We start from the raw sequence: 16,026 nt of genomic DNA on the forward strand, positions 1-16,026 counted from the left end.
GTGGTGCCTCGTTGTGTTGTGTTTTGTGCCTTTAAATCAACGCAGCAGATCCAAGCAACAGCAACCTCCTGAGCACCAAACCCTCTGCTGAGGAACAGCAGCTGTATGTGAAACCTCACCCCACCAGCCAGAAGAGCCACCACAGCTGTGAACAGCACCCACCAGAGGAGCTGCTGCCAACTGAAGAGCAGCTGCTACCGCAACCGCCCGAAGAGCAACCACAGACCAAGGAGTCACTGCCACCAAGGGAGCAACCACTGAATGACTCAACGTCTAGATATGTCAGTGAGATCAAACATGGGTAGACAAAGAAACCCCCAAAGGAAAGAGAAGGACTCTCCAGAAAAGCAACTAAGTAATACAGAGGCATGCAACATGACAGAAAAAGAATTCAGAATAAGGGTCCTAGAGTGCATAAGCCGGATGGAGGAAAAAATCGACAACCTCTGCAAGAGGCAAGAAGAAACAGATGAAAAAATCAATAACATATGGAAGAAGCTAGAAGAAACAGATGAAAAAATCAACAACTTAAGTAAGACCCAAGAAGAAATGAAGAGTGATATAGCTGCAATGAAAAACTCCATTGAAAGTATCAACAGTAGACTAGGAGAAGCGGAGGACCGAATTAGTGAACTAGAAGACAAGGAAGCAAAACACACCCAAAATGTACTGCAATTGGAGAAAAAAATTAAAAGACAGGAGGAGAGCCTAAGGGAGCTTTGGGACAACATGAAACGAAACAACATACGAATAATAGGGGTACCAGAACAACAGAAAAATGAACAAGGATTAGAAAACCTATTCGAAGAAATAATATCAGAAAACTTCCCTGAGGTGGGGAAGAAAAAAGTCACACAAGCCCAGAGAGTCCCAAACAAGGTGAACCCAAAAAGACCCACAACAAGACACATCATAATTACCATGGCAAATGTTCAGGACAAAGAGAGAATCTTACAGGCTGCAAGAGAGAGACAGAAAGTTACATACAAGGAATCTCTCATTAGATTATCAAATGATTTCTCAACAGAAACACATCAGGCCAGAAAAGAATGGACAGAAATTTACAAAGTGATGCAAAGCAAAGGACTGAATCCAAGAATACTCTATCCAGCAAGGCTATCATTCAAACTTGAAGGGGAAATAAGAAGCTTCACAGACAAAAAAAGGCTAAGGGAGTTTATCACCACCAAGCCAGCAATGCAAGGAATGCTAAAGGGACTGGTATAAAAATAAGAAATAAAAAGCTCAGAAAGAAAACAGCCACACAAAAAAGAAATGGCTACAAACAAATACCTTTCAATAATAACTTTAAATGTAAATGGACTAAATGCTCCAACCAAAAGACATCGAGTGGCTGAATGGATAAAAAAACATGACCCATACATCTGCTGTCTGCAAGAAACCCACCTCATTAGGAGGGACTCACACAGACTGAAAGTGAAAGGATGGAAAGTATCTTTCAGGCAAATGGAAAGGAAAAGAAAGCTGGAGTAGCAATACTTATATCGGACAAAATAGACCTCAAAGTGAAGGCCATAACAAGAGATAAGGAAGGCCACTTCATAATACTAAAGGGATCAATACAACAAGAAGATATAAGCCTGGTAAACATATATGCACCCAATGCAGGAGCACCCAAATTCATAAAAAAACTGCTGGAAGATATCAAAGGAGAGATCGACAACAATACAATCATAGTAGGGGACTTTAATACACCACTGACAGCACTGGATAAGTCCTCTAGACAAACAATCAGCAAAGATACAGCAATCCTAAATGACTCACTAGATCAGATGGACTTAATAGACATCTTCAGAACACTTCACCCCAATGCCACAGAATATGCATTCTTCTCAAGTGCTCATAACACATATTCAAAAATAGACCATTTATTGGGTCACAAGCAAAGTATCCCCAAATTCAAGAAGATTGAAATCATAAAAAGCGTCTTCACAGACCACGATGGCATAATATTAGAAATAAACTACAATAAAAACAACCCAAAATACTCAAACACCTGGAAGCTGAATAGCATGCTATTAAATATTGATTGGGTTACCAATGAGATTAAAGAAGAAATTAAAAACATCCTGGAAACTAATGACAATGAAAACACAACAATCCAAAACCTATGGGACACAATGGAAGCAGTCCTGAGAGGGAAGTTTATAGCTCTACAGGCCTATCTCAAAAAACAAGAAAAAATGGTAGTAAATCATCTAACTCTACAGCTCAAAGAATTAGAAAGAGAGCAACAAGAAAACCCCAGAGTGAGCAGAAGGAAGGAGATAATAAAGATTAGAGCAGAAATAAAAGACATAGAGACCAAAAAAACAATACAGAAAATCAATGAAACCAAGAGCTGGTTCTTTGAAAGGATAAACAAGATTGACAAACCTCTAGCCAGACTCACCAAGAACCAAAGAGAGAGGACCCAAATAAACAAAATGAGAAACGATAGAGGCAAAATAACAACAGGCCCCATAGAAATACAAATGATTGTTAAAAAATACTATGGACAGCTCTACTCCAACAACTAGACAACATGGAGGAAATGGACAAATTCCTAGAAAAATACAACATTCCAAAACTCAATCAGGAAGAATCTAAAAATCTCAACAGGCCAATAACTATGGAAGAAATTGAAGCAGTCATCAAAAAGCTCCCAGCAAACAAAAGCCCAGGACCAGACCGCTTCACAGGGGAGTTTTACCAAACATTCAAGGAAGAACTAAAACCTATCCTCCTCAGACTACTACAAAAAATTCAAGAGGAAGGAACACTTCCAAGCTCATTCTATGAAGCCAGCATCACCCTAATACCAAAACCAGGTAAAGACAACACAATGAAAGAGAATTACAGGCCAATATCCCTCATGAACATAGATGCCAAAATCCTCAACAAAATCTTAGCAAATCGGATCCAGCAGTACATCAGAAAGATCATACACCATGACCAAGTAGGATTTATTCCAGGGATGCAAGGATGGTACAATATCCGCAAATCAATAAACGTGATACATCACATAAACAAATTGAAAGAAAAAAACCACATGGTCATATCAATTGATGCAGAAAAAGCATTTGACAAAATTCAACACACATTTTTGATAAAAACTCTCAGTAAGGCGGGAGTAGAAGGATCATACCTCAACATAATAAAAGCCATATATGACAGGCCCACAGCCAACATCATACTCAATGGACAAAAACTAACACCATTTCCCCTAAGAACAGGAACAAGACAGGGATGCCCCCTCTCACCACTCCTGTTCAACATAGTACTGGAAGTGTTAGCCATTGCAATTCGGCAAGAAGAAGAAATAAAAGGCATCCAAATTGGAAAAGAGGAAGTAAAACTGTCCTTATTTGCAGACGACATGATATTATACATACAAAACTCTAGAGACTCCATCAAAAAGCTACTAGACTTAATACATGAATTTGGCAATGTAGAAGGATACAAAATTAACCCCAAGAAATCTGAGGCATTTCTATACACCAATAGTGAACTTTCAGAAAGAGAGATTATAAAAACAATCCCGTTTACCATCGCACCAAAAAAATTAAGCTACCTAGGAATAAACTTAACTAAAGAGGTAAAAGACCTCTACTCAGAAAACTACAGGACGTTGAAAAAAGAGATAGAGGAAGACATAAACAGATGGAAGAACATACCGTGTTCATGGATTGGTAGAATCAACATCATTAAAATGTCCTTACTACCCAAAGCAATCTATAAATTCAACACACTTCCCATTAAAATACCAACGGCAGACTTCAGAGATCTAGAACGAACTCTCCAAAAATTCATGTGGAATAAAAAAAGACCCCGAATAGCTGCAGCAATCCTGAAAAAGAACAAAGTAGGTGGGATCTCAATACCAGATATCAAGTTGTATTACAAAGCCACTGTTCTCAAAACTGCCTGGTACTGGCACAAGAATAGGCATATTGATCAATGGAATAGAATAGAGAGCCCAGATATCGGCCCGAACCAATATGCTCAATTAATATTTGACAAAGGAGGCAAGAACATACAATGGAGCCAAGATAGTCTCTTCAATAAATGGTGTTGGGAAAATTGGACAGATATATGCAAGAAAATGAAACTAGAACACCAACTTACACCATACACAAAAATAAACTCAAAATGGATAAAGGACTTAAATGTACGACAGGAAACCATAAAAATTTTAGAAGAATCCAAAGGCAACAAAATCTCAGACATATGCCGAAGCAATTTCTTCACTGATACAGCTCCTAGGGCACTTGAAACTAAAGAAAAAATGAACAAATGGGACTACATCAAAATAAAAAGCTTCTGCACAGCAAAAGAAACCATCAACAAAACAACGAGAAAACCCACTGTGTGGGAAAACATATTTGCCAATGTCATATCTGATAAGGGCCTAATCTCCAAAATTTATAGGGAACTCATACACCTTAACAAAAGGAAGATAAACAATCCAATCAAAAAATGGGCAAAGGACCTAAATAGACACCTTTCAAAAGAGGACATTCAGAAAGCCAAGAGACATATGAAAACATGCTCAAAGTCACTAATCATCCGAGAGATTCAAATCAAAACAACAATGAGGTACCATCTCACACCTGTCAGACTGGCTATCATCAACAAATCAACAAACAACAAGTGCTGGAGAGGATGTGGAGAAAAAGGAACACTTGTGCACTGCTGGTGGGAATGCAGACTGGTGCAGCCACTATGGAAGACAGTATGGAGTTTCCTTAAAAAACTGAAAATGGAACTCCCATTTGACCCTGTGATCCCACTTCTGGGAATATATCCCAAGAAACCAGAAACACCAATCAGAAAGGATATATGCACCCCTATGTTCATAGCAGCACAATTCACCATAGCTAAGATCTGGAAACAGCCTAAGTGCCCATCAGTAGATGAATGGATTAGAAAACTGTGGTATATCTACACGATGGAATACTATGCTGCTCTAAAAAGGAAGGAACTCTTACCATTTGCAACGTCATGGATGGAACTGGAGAGCATTATGCTAAGTGAAATAAGCCAGTCAATGAAGGAAAAATACCACATGATCTCACTCATTCATGGATAATAGAGACCATTATAAACTTTTGAACAATAATAGATACAGAGGCAGAGCTGCCTCAAACAGATTGTCAAAGTGCAGCGGGAAGGCCGGGGAGGGTTGGGGGGCAGGAGGTAGGGGGGTAAGAGATCAACTAAAGGACTTGTATGCATGCATATAAGCATAACCAATGGACATAAGACACTGGGGGATAGGGGAGACTATGGGACTGTCTAGGGCTGGGGGATAAAATGGACACATATGTAATACCCTTTGTAATACTTTAAGCAATAAAAATAAATAAATAAATAAAAATAAATAAAAATAAAATGCCTATACTGTATATTTGTTAAAAAAAAAAAAATTGACTGGCTTAGAAATAACAGAGTTTGCCCTGGCCAGTAAGGCTCAGTTGGTTGGAGTATCAGCCCATGCATAGAAGTGTCATAGGTTCAATTCCCTGTCAGGGCACATACCCAGGTTGCAGGTTTGGTCCCCAGATGGATCGATGTTTCTCTCTCTCTCTCCCTCTCCCTTCCTCTCTCTAAAATCAGTAAAAATATATCCTCAGGTGAGGACTAAAGAAACAAAAAAGGCAATAACAAAGGTTGTATTTTATTTGAGCAAATACAATATAGTATAACAAAGCAGTTATTTTTCTCCTTTTATTCATCATTTTCCATCCCTGCTGGAATTATTTGTGTGTAAAGATAATAGTCCTGAAATAAATATCTTAAATCTCATTATGTTAATTATCACATGGCCAAATGAGTTTTTGAAGAACAAAGTGTTAAAATCGTACTTATGAGAAAATGATTTATATAGAAAAAAGCTACACATAAAGCATAAAGATTAAGATATACCAAGCTTAAGTAATTCAGAATCAGGTCTGTGTCTTTAGGATGACCTTAGAAATGAAGGGGTACATTTCTGAGAATCTTGGTCTACTACGATGAAACAATGTCAGGCTAGCTGGCTGGCAACAGTTCCGCTTGTCTCAAACATGTCCAAATTGCTTAATTACTTTTCACTGCAATCTAGAAAAACACAGTGCTGACTCCACAAGTCCTCACTATATATTTTAAAGGTGTACTTTAGGCACACAGGAAGCTGCATGTACTGGACACAAGAAGAAAACGGAAAAGGGATGGAATATGTCTTGTTTTGGGCAAGCGTAGTGCACAAACACATTTCAACACAGAGAAGTTCACTTCTTTTATTTCCCCATTTCAAATGTTTTAACATTATGAACTACATAATGACAAGGTGGTATAACCCCATGATCCAGGATCAGTAATTTCTATATTCAAAAGTCTTGATTCTAATTCTGAAACTTTTGGAATGAACCCCCCCCCCCCCCCTGCCCCGCCCCAAATGCAGCTCTGGATTCTATGAACCTATGTTGTCAAGATGTAGATATCCATGCAGCTTCCAATTTACTGCTTGCTGTGTTCAGCGCATTTGTAGGCAGTATCTATTGGAGGCTGAGTGGAGAGTTATAAAATCAAGCTATTTTTATAGCAAGAGCTTTGGTTTCAGGGACAAATTGAATGAGCAAGAATTCAGTTCCAGTGCACCTTTGACAGCTCAGCTGAAGCTGTTACCACCTTCCTGAGCAATGTATGGCCTCACCATCTCTGGATGGCAACATTGTCAGTTGCATCAACAGCTTTCTTCCAGAACCCATTTTATTCGATATTGATGGCCATGCCTCACAGAAGCCTGGGACCATCCCAGCCCCAGGAGTTGAATCTTCACTGGAAATCCAGTGCTTTTAATTCTATTCTCCTTACCAGTGACTGGTTATGATGAAAATCTAGCTAGTAAGGACTCAGAGGGTCCTCTGTGCAAGTTGTCCTTGCTTTTCAAATAGGACAAAAGGAAGAGATGCTGCCTGTCTCCTCCCTGAAACTGCGGCAGCAACATTAGATCAGGGGACCCAGCCTGAACAGAGAGCAGCAGGGGGAAACATCCGGTCATGATGCCATTATGTCACTATATTGAGCAGCCTACGATTTCCTACCTCTGTATTTATTTGATGAGATAATAACATTTTATTTACTTATTTATATTTTTTTTGTTTAATCCTCACTGGAGGATATTTTTTTCCCCTTTGATTCTTAGAGAGTGCAAGGGAAGGAGGGTGGGAAGGGGGAGAGAAACATCGATGTGAGAGACACATAGATTGGTTGCCTCCTACACGCAGGATCAAACCTGCAACCCAGGTATGTGCCCTTGATTGAAAATCAAACCTGTGACCCTTCAGTCTGCAGTCCAATGCTCTAACCACATAGCAACACCGGCCAGGGCTAAAATTTTATTTTTAAAGCATTATGGAGATGAGGGGACATTTATTTTCGGCCCCAAGTAATCAGATGCAATCCTCTTCCTCTGAAATAACTATTTTAGAGTGAAGCACACATTCTTTTTTACACCAAACTAATTCTTGTGTGAGTACTGACTTGACCTCCCCCCTCTCCTAAATTCAAGCACCTTGGAGTGTGTGCTCTGGATTTCGTCTAGAGGACCTTCCTCCCCAGCACTATTACATCAAGGTCTGGTTCAAAATCTACCTCCTACAGAAATATTCTTATAAAATCCTTGCCTACATCTTTCTCTAATTCTAGCACATAGCATTTACTGCTTGTCTGCTGACCCCTGAGTCTTCTCTGTGTCTGCCATTAGGCACACATTTGATTTAGTGACTAACTGAACGAATGACTGACTGATTGACTGAGTACAAAGCACCATTTTTCTTCACCTGAAACTTGGGGTTTTCCTTACTCTTCTTCCTTGTCTTCTTTCCTCATCTAACTTCTCTATAAGACAAAAATTGAGATAAATTTAGAGCTCAGACTCTGAAAGAAGGATTCGTATTTCTAAAGAAAGCTCCAATGGTATGCCCTGCCTTCTGGGAGTTACAAATAAGTGACAGAATTATGATGGGGGAGTAGTAGTTAGATGCTATATAAATGACCTCCTGCTGCTGTACCTCCCCACATGCATTGGCCAGTTTTTTTATTGAAACTAGGGGTGGGATGGCAGCATCCTCAACAAGGCAGAAGTTATAGTAGAAAATATAGCAGAGTCTAGCACAGAGTAAGCCTTCAACAAAGGTCTTAAGAGTGAATGAGAGAAGACATAGGCAAAGAACAGGGCATGGTTAGGGCTTTGGGCTTATACCTTGAAGCTCTTTATTATAAACATAGAATGAAATGTGGATACCAGCAATAATACTGCTGTCTCAATGTAATGAACTTCATCTAAATGTGCTAACATAAAAGTATTTGACCTAATGTAGACTTCAAGCTATTTTGAAATGAAAAATTAAATCTTGGGTTGTTTTTACTTTAAAACCCCTATAGTTGTTACCTAAAACTCAAAATAGAAGTCTATCAGCAGATTTCCAGACCATGTGCAGAGAGGCCTACTCCACCACACAAGCTGAACTTGAACAGTGGCTCTTCTGTGTAGCAGCTCTGGGGCCATCCTTCTGATGAGATGGCAGAAAAAGCATTTGCAGAAATCAGACCCAGTGTGGAAATCAGCTCGAGCACCCTTGAAGGTCTATAAATATAGTTCTAACTCTAACTTCTACCCCATTCCAAGTTATTAACAATTTTTTGTAACTTTCATTAGGTAACATTAAATCGACACTGGAGTTTCTGCAAGATCTTTTCTATTACACAATAGAGTAAAAACTGTAGGAAACGTTCAGATAGTTAAATGACCACTAAACACTACATGTGTATTCAACATGGTTCTATTAAGAACGTCCTTCAACTATGGCATTCAAGGACAGTAACACAGTATTTCCCTTACAAAGCAACTGATTATAAAAATCTGCAAATGCCATAAATTCATTTATAGGCTCTTATTTTCATAAAGGCATGTCACTAGTTTCTTTCAATTCTTTCCTGAAGTATTTTTTTGTGGTTTACTTTTATTGTATTGCCGGATGCATTACCTTTGATCATCCTTTCCTAAAATGATTTTTAAAAGACCTGCAGAAATTTTTATTGCATAGGACACTACTGAGGACACAGAAATTGGGAACTGCAAGTATGTGGCACTGGAACAAGTCTTACAAATATTTCATTTTAAGAATTTGCTAAATACAATTTTTTGTAGTTTGTCTCTTTTAAAAAATTGAAGTTACAGCTAAGTTAACTACATACAATGAAGCATTTTAGGAATGTTAGAATTTCGAGAATATGATGAATGATACAAAGGAAAAAAGCCATAATTCTTGTCGGCTACATATTGTATTGCCTTCAAAAGCAATTGTACATGTTGTATTCAGTTCATAGTTAAATATTTCTACTAATCTGTTTTAGGAGAGCAAATGTCTTTCAAGGTTTCAAGTTCCTCTATAAGCTTCTTGTTCTGAACTTCCAGCACTGCAACTCGACTCTCCAGACATTTTACATATTCTTTCTTTCGACGTCGACATTCTTTAGCAGCTTCCCTGAAAAAAAGTAGAAGCAAAAGGGCAAACAAAACAATTTTTGCATGCATGCTATTGACAAACAGACTGAAATAAGCTTGGTGTATGTGACATGGTTGCACTCCAAATCTTGGAACAACATTTCTAATTAAATTCAAACACTAAGCCAAACCGGATTCTTAAGGGTCACAAATGTCCCTTCCATATGTCCACATGGCAATTAGTAGAATTGCTCCATCTCCTGCCTTGATTAGAGTTCACAGTAAACAAGATCCAAGTCAAAGACCGTTACTCTGCTTTATGGCAATAAAGATCTTTAAGGGCCTTGAGTTCCTCAATGAGAGTCTTGTTTTGGTTTTCAAGCACAGCCACACGGTTTTCAAGACATTTGACATATTCTTTCTTCTTCCTGCGACACTCCCGGGCAGCTTCCCTGGAACCAACACAAGGCAAATGACTCAGGAACAACCTCCCCGCACACTCCAGAGGGGCTCAGTGAACTTTGACCCCCCAAACTCAACAGCCAGTCAGTCCTAGGTAAGGTCTGTACAAAGCCACACAACAAATATACCGAAGCACATGCCATTTTTAAAGGTGACTCTAAGACAGTGATGGCGAACCTATGACACGTGTGTCAGAGGTGACACGTGAACTCATTGTTTTGGTTGATTTTTCTTTGTTAAATGGCATTTAAATATATAAAATAAATATCAAAAAATATAAGTCTTTGTTTTACTATGGTTGCAAATATCAAAAAATTTCTATATGTGACATGGCACCAGAGTTAAGTTAGGTTTTTTCAAAATGCTGACACGCCGAGCTCAAAAGGTTCGCCATCACTGCTCTAAGACAACAGGAACAACTTGAGAGCAGTCCATTTGACCAGCATTTATCGTAAATGGTGTTTTCTTAGGGCATACATTCCATGAGAACTGTAACCAGAATTGTTTTCAGTAACCTAAAACAGTAGAACCACATCCCCAAGTGGAATTTCTACAAAAACATTTACAGATCCTTAAAATTATCTTAGTCATTTTTATCCACCAAAAGTCACATATTCCATCAGTTAACTTTATTTGATCAAAAATAATTACAAAAATCAATCCTCAGAAACCTTAAATGTCAATATGGGAGATTTTAATTCTTCAAGACTAAATCTCAGTGAAACAAGTAAATCAATCACAACTGCAAGAAACAGTTTATTGATTGGGAAACAACATGAATAAAAATAACAATAAATGAATTATAAATCATGCACATTTTCATAAACAAAAATGAAATAAACTCTGCTTCTGGAAATTAAAAAAGGAAAGAAGGCATGGTACATAATAAATACTCAATAATTCAGACAATTTAAATCCAGGAATGTGAGACACCACAATTAAAACCATGAAAAAGAAGCTACTGAATAACTCAAAAGTGCACTTCAAGACTGTTCTCTCACCAAATGCCTTTACTAACCAATATACTGAATTTTAAAGTACTGCAGGCATGCCCAAAGGAAAGAATAGACCAGCAGCCAAAGCAACAAACACAATAAATAGATGATTTACAGTCATTTTCATGCATGACCCTACCCCCAAAAAACAAAACTATGAAAACAGCTAACATTTTCTTTCTCCTTTTCTTCAGGGCAAGGAGGGGATGGCAACTACATCATTTAATTCCTTTATAGGATGTATCCTGATAACAATTTTTTTTTGGAGTTTACAATTCAGAATAAATGACTTTGGGGTAACCTTCACATTAAAAAAAAATCCTACATTGCAAGACAATTCAACATTTTATCAAAAGTTGTGTTGAATGTCTAAATACCAATTACTGTAAAGCCAATTACCATCGCTGCATTTCTGAACTAGGATTGATGCACACAACATATTTGGCCAATTCTGCTCTATTTTTAGGATAGTTGACTCTAACTAATAATTGTCTATCTGTGTTTTCTCTGTGGGAAGCTGAAGTCAGCAGAAAAGAAGAGAACTTGAAATCCCAATGAACTGCAGAAAAAAAATCACCCCTATTTCCTAGCCAAGAACAATGCACTCACCCTGTGAACCCACAAAGTTCTCAGACTTCTCAACTGGTTAATAAAACAGTAATAATATACAAGTGAACTGAACCTGATAAATATAGATTAACTTAATCTAAATGATATACAGGAAAAAGTTAAGAATAAATTCAAGCACACATAAATCTGCCAGTTTGGGAACACAATTCAACTCTTCCAGGAGGAGCTAAAATATATTTAATGAAACCAAGGTTTTCATGAATAAATCATTATATTAAATTCCAAATCTGGAAGGAAGATAGTCATTTTTAAAAGAATTCACCATTAAATGAAAATTTAAATATGTAACAGATGCTTGCTTTGGCAGCACATACTAAAATTGGAATGATACAGAGAGGATTAGCATGGCCCCTGCGCAAGGATGACGCGCAAAGTCATGAAGTGTTCCATATTTTAAATAAATAAATAATAAATAAATATGTAACAGCAATGTTGTGGGCTGGTCAATTTTTAAATTTGTGTTTACCAAGGTGTACTATTTACTGTGAATACCCATACTTGGTATTTCACGTGCGTGCATGTGTATGCTACCAGAGTCAAATGTTCCAAGCAGAAAGCTTAAATAATCACACTAGTAGATGGCACATTCCTAAGTATTTCTCAGCTATTCAAAACACCTGTTTCTTCTATTAATAGTTAGCTCAGTTTTGAGGCCTTGCATTTGTCTGGATATATCTTCAGCATGGAGAGAAAATACATGGTAAACAAGAAAAGCTGACAAGGCTGTAAAAATATAAAAACTGTCTCCAGATTGGTAGAAATATAATTAAATATCCATTATAAATGCTAGCCAAAGAGAAAAATGTATAAAGCTCTTTCATGTTAATGAGTAAAACCTATATTCTTTCCATGAAGTTAAATCTGAAGCTCACACTGAGGTCTTTTTGGGGTGACTCTGGTGTTGATGCAGTGGACAAGCTCTGGAATGACGCTTAATTGCATATCCAGGTTCTGTCCACTTTGCACTGTGTAACCAACTTATTATATAAACTCTCTGAACCTTAGTTCCTCAACTGTAAAGTAAGGATAATAACCAGCCCTATCCACATGTGAAAGTTAGGTGACAATTATAGAAACAGTAGTTATAAAGCACTTAAAACTTATATATGGTATTTACTCAACAGATACTGAACAACCTAATAGCCATTTATTATCTGCTTTTCTTTTGTCTTGCTCTGAAATTCAGATTTGGAAAGCTAAAATAGACCCTTCTCAGAATCCCTTGCAGCTAGAGATTCTATTAGCTATTTCTGGTCAATGAAATGTGGGTGAAAGTTGTTGGCAGGGTCTTCCAGGAAAAGTGTTTAGAAGGGTCAGACTTAACCAGCCCCCATTTCCAGCTCAAGTTCATCTCTCTTCTTCCTGACTGAAGTAATGCCTGGAGGTGTGGCAGCCATGTTGTAATCACAGGAACAAATGTCACACTCAAGATGACAGAGCAGGGAAGAGGAGCTGGATCCTTGATGACACTGTGGAGCCTTTGTTCTGGCTGCATGCACCTCTGGACTGGCAATCAAAATAACACCTCCATTCCCTTTAGTTATTTAGAGTCCAAACACAAATGTTATCCAAAAGTTATTAACTAATTATTTTTTTAAAATTCAAAAAAATGCAACCCCCTCCCCTTTCAGGGAGAACTGATATGCGTGTGTATGTAGCTGTGGGGCACCTTTTATAGGAACCTACTGCCTAACATTTTATCTATTTCATTTTGGTAGTTCTGACAAAATTTTTTAATCTAAAAATAAAGGTAGCCCTAGCATGTTTGGCTCAGTGGATAGAGCATCAGCCTGTGGACTAAAGGGTCTCAGGTTCAGTTCCAGTCAATGGCACATGCCCAGGTTGAGGGCTCCATCCCCAGTGGGGAGCATGCAGAAGGCAACAGATCAATGATTCTCTCTCATCATTGATGTTTCTATCTCTCTCTCTCCTTCTCCCTTCCTCTCTGAAATCAAGAAAAAATGCATTTAAAAGTAAAGGTATAAAATGACAAAAGGGAGATAAGAAGGCTACTTTTTTAGTTCTTTTTATTTTCTTTGGGAAAATAAGACATGGATGAACAATTTTGTATTATCATCACACTTTACATTCTAAACTGAACCTCACAATGTACATTCTATGACCAGAGTGGCAACTATATTCATAGCCTAAGATCTCTGAAAGTGCAGTTTTAAAGTATCCATGTTCTTCCATCTAATCAAAGTTAGGGATCTTCAATAACAAGATCTCCACAAAACAACTATGATACTATGTGAGCCCCACTCATTCAAGGCCCTTCAGAATTTCTGAGCAAAATACTGATGATGCAAAATGTGAATCCAGCATGACTTATAAACCTGGAACAACCAGTGATAAATATGCATGTATCTAGCGGGGTTGGTGTGGCTCAGAGGTTGAGCATCGACCTATGAACCAGGAATTCATAATTAGATTCGTGGTCAAGGCACATGCCCAGGTGGCGGGCTCGGTCCCCAGTAGGGAATGTGCAGGAGGCAGCCGATCAATGATTTTTTTTCCTCATTATTGATGTTTCTACCTCCCTCTCCCTCCCTCTCTGAAATCAATAAAAAAAATATTTTTTTAAAAAAGATGTGGGTACCTAATGAGCCTATTTCTGGTAATCTGCTGAGTTTCTCAGGGTAGAAAACTCCATCTCATGATTTGTGATAACTAATAAACTTAGGAACTGTAGCAAACATAAGAAATCCTATGATATATCCAATTGTGCCATTTAAAAGGCTATATTAGTAACCTGAATAAAGCTTCTATTGCTTCAGATTCTGTTACAAAGGATAGTGATGAACTCAGCAGTTGTTTCTGTTTTTGAGAGGCTCAGAAACCACAATTTCTACATTAACTAGGTTGCTAACATCTAGTAAATTAACTACTCCCATGTGGTCCTGATCATAGGAAAACACATAATTCCATCTGAAATGTTTTGTTTTCTTACAATGAGGACATTATTTAAAACCTAGAAATAAGGTAACAAGAGTACTGGGAAAACAGACTATTATTATTCTGTTCATTTTGAAAATCAGATTAATTTGCACCATTATCCATAATAAAAATTAAACCAAGAAATGATATGCAAACTAGATTTTAAAAAATAATTTTGGGAAACAGCATTTGTATGATATACTGCTTTAAAAAAAAAAAATGAGTTACAGTCCTGGCCAGTGGCTCAATGGCTAGAGCATCAGTCCCTGCAATGAAGGGTCTCAGGTTCCATTCAGGTCAGGGGCACATGCCTGGGTTACAGATTCGATCCCAGGCCCGGCCCTGGCACATGCAGAAGGCAACCAATTGATATGTCTCTCTCACATCAGTGTTTTTCTTTCTCTCTCTCTCTCTCCCTTCCTACCCACCATCCCTTCCACTCTCTTAAAAATCTAAGTCAATGAAAGAACTATCCTTGGGTGAGGATTAACAAAATAAAATAATAAAGTTACAGTGATAGGGTGCAAAAACAAGTGAGAAAATGAGAGAGAGCAGGCTGGAAATGTATATATTACTATGCACGAAATTCGTTCAAGAGTAGGCCTTTGCAACCCCGGCTTCATCTGGAAGGTCGTCTGGTCGGTCGTCTGCTGCTCAGCAGTTTAGTTGATTTACATATTCTGCTTTTATTATTACAGATAATATCAGTAGGTATCTCTAAGTGGTGGGGCTATGAGTAATTTTAATTCTTTCTGTTGTTTTGTATTTTCATTTGACTACAATTTATCAGAATAAAGATGTATTTCAAATACAATCAAGAAAAAACAAAGTTAAGAAGTAGATCAAATGAAATATGTAAAAAATTTAAGAGCTCTAGCCAGTTTGGCTTGGTGGATAGAGCACTGGCCCACAGACTGAAGGGTCCTGGGTATGATTCCAGTCAAGGGCATGTACCTCAGTTGCAGGCTCAAACTTTGGCCCTGGTCAGGTCATATACGGAGGTAACCAATTGATGGGTCTCTCTCACATCAATGTTTCTCTCCCTCTGTCTCTCCCCCTCCCTCCCACCCTCTCTAAAAATCAATGGAAAAAATATCCTTGGGTGAGGATTAACAAAAAATAAAAAATAAATAAATTTAAATAAACAAAAACTTAAGAAAATTCTTAACGCATACAAATTTATTTTACTAATAAAGAAGTTAGAAAATTACACTTATCACCTAACTTCACAAAGTAAATACTAAGTACAAAATAAAATTTTATTTGTAATAAAGCCCTTCCATCATCATTAAAAAAAATTAATGTATCTTTCAGACATTACCTTTGTAACATAGGATTCAATCTCCTCCTGATGAAATAGTTTCATGATTAGGAACTCTGACTAGCAGACAATCTATCATGCAGAGCACAAATCCACATAAAATGCCACTTAACATCGAACTTGGGAGAAATAGCTTAGGAACAGTAATTTTTTAAAAATCCCAAAGTAACAAATTGTATGTCCTATAA

The 16,026-nt window shown here is 37.7% G+C and overlaps 1 protein-coding gene and 1 non-coding gene across 19 annotated transcripts in view; one reads left to right on the forward strand and one right to left on the reverse strand.

Moving 5' to 3' along the window:
• Positions 1-7,295: 7,295 nt before the first annotated feature.
• The window catches only part of CREM (cAMP responsive element modulator), a 100,640-nt gene continuing 91,909 nt past the window's right edge, over positions 7,296-16,026 (reverse strand). For 14 of the 18 annotated variants that reach the window (XM_036350254.1, XM_036350218.1, XM_036350284.1 and 11 more), the window contains one exon: positions 9,394-9,945. In XM_036350254.1, the coding sequence (XP_036206147.1) occupies positions 9,801-9,945 (145 nt within the window). In that variant the 3' untranslated portion in view covers positions 9,394-9,800. Of the gene's footprint in view, positions 9,946-16,026 lie in introns of all 18 variants that reach the window. The other 4 variants (XM_036350237.1, XM_036350356.1, XM_036350326.1 and 1 more) reach the window with 1 other exon arrangement.
• Positions 11,874-11,976, forward strand: LOC118661214. The gene has a single exon (XR_004969209.1). It is a non-coding gene; the product is annotated as a U6 spliceosomal RNA (small nuclear RNA).

This window comes from Myotis myotis, unplaced genomic scaffold (genome assembly GCF_014108235.1).
Source record: "Myotis myotis isolate mMyoMyo1 unplaced genomic scaffold, mMyoMyo1.p scaffold_m19_p_1, whole genome shotgun sequence".
Taxonomy (NCBI): domain Eukaryota; kingdom Metazoa; phylum Chordata; class Mammalia; order Chiroptera; family Vespertilionidae; genus Myotis; species Myotis myotis.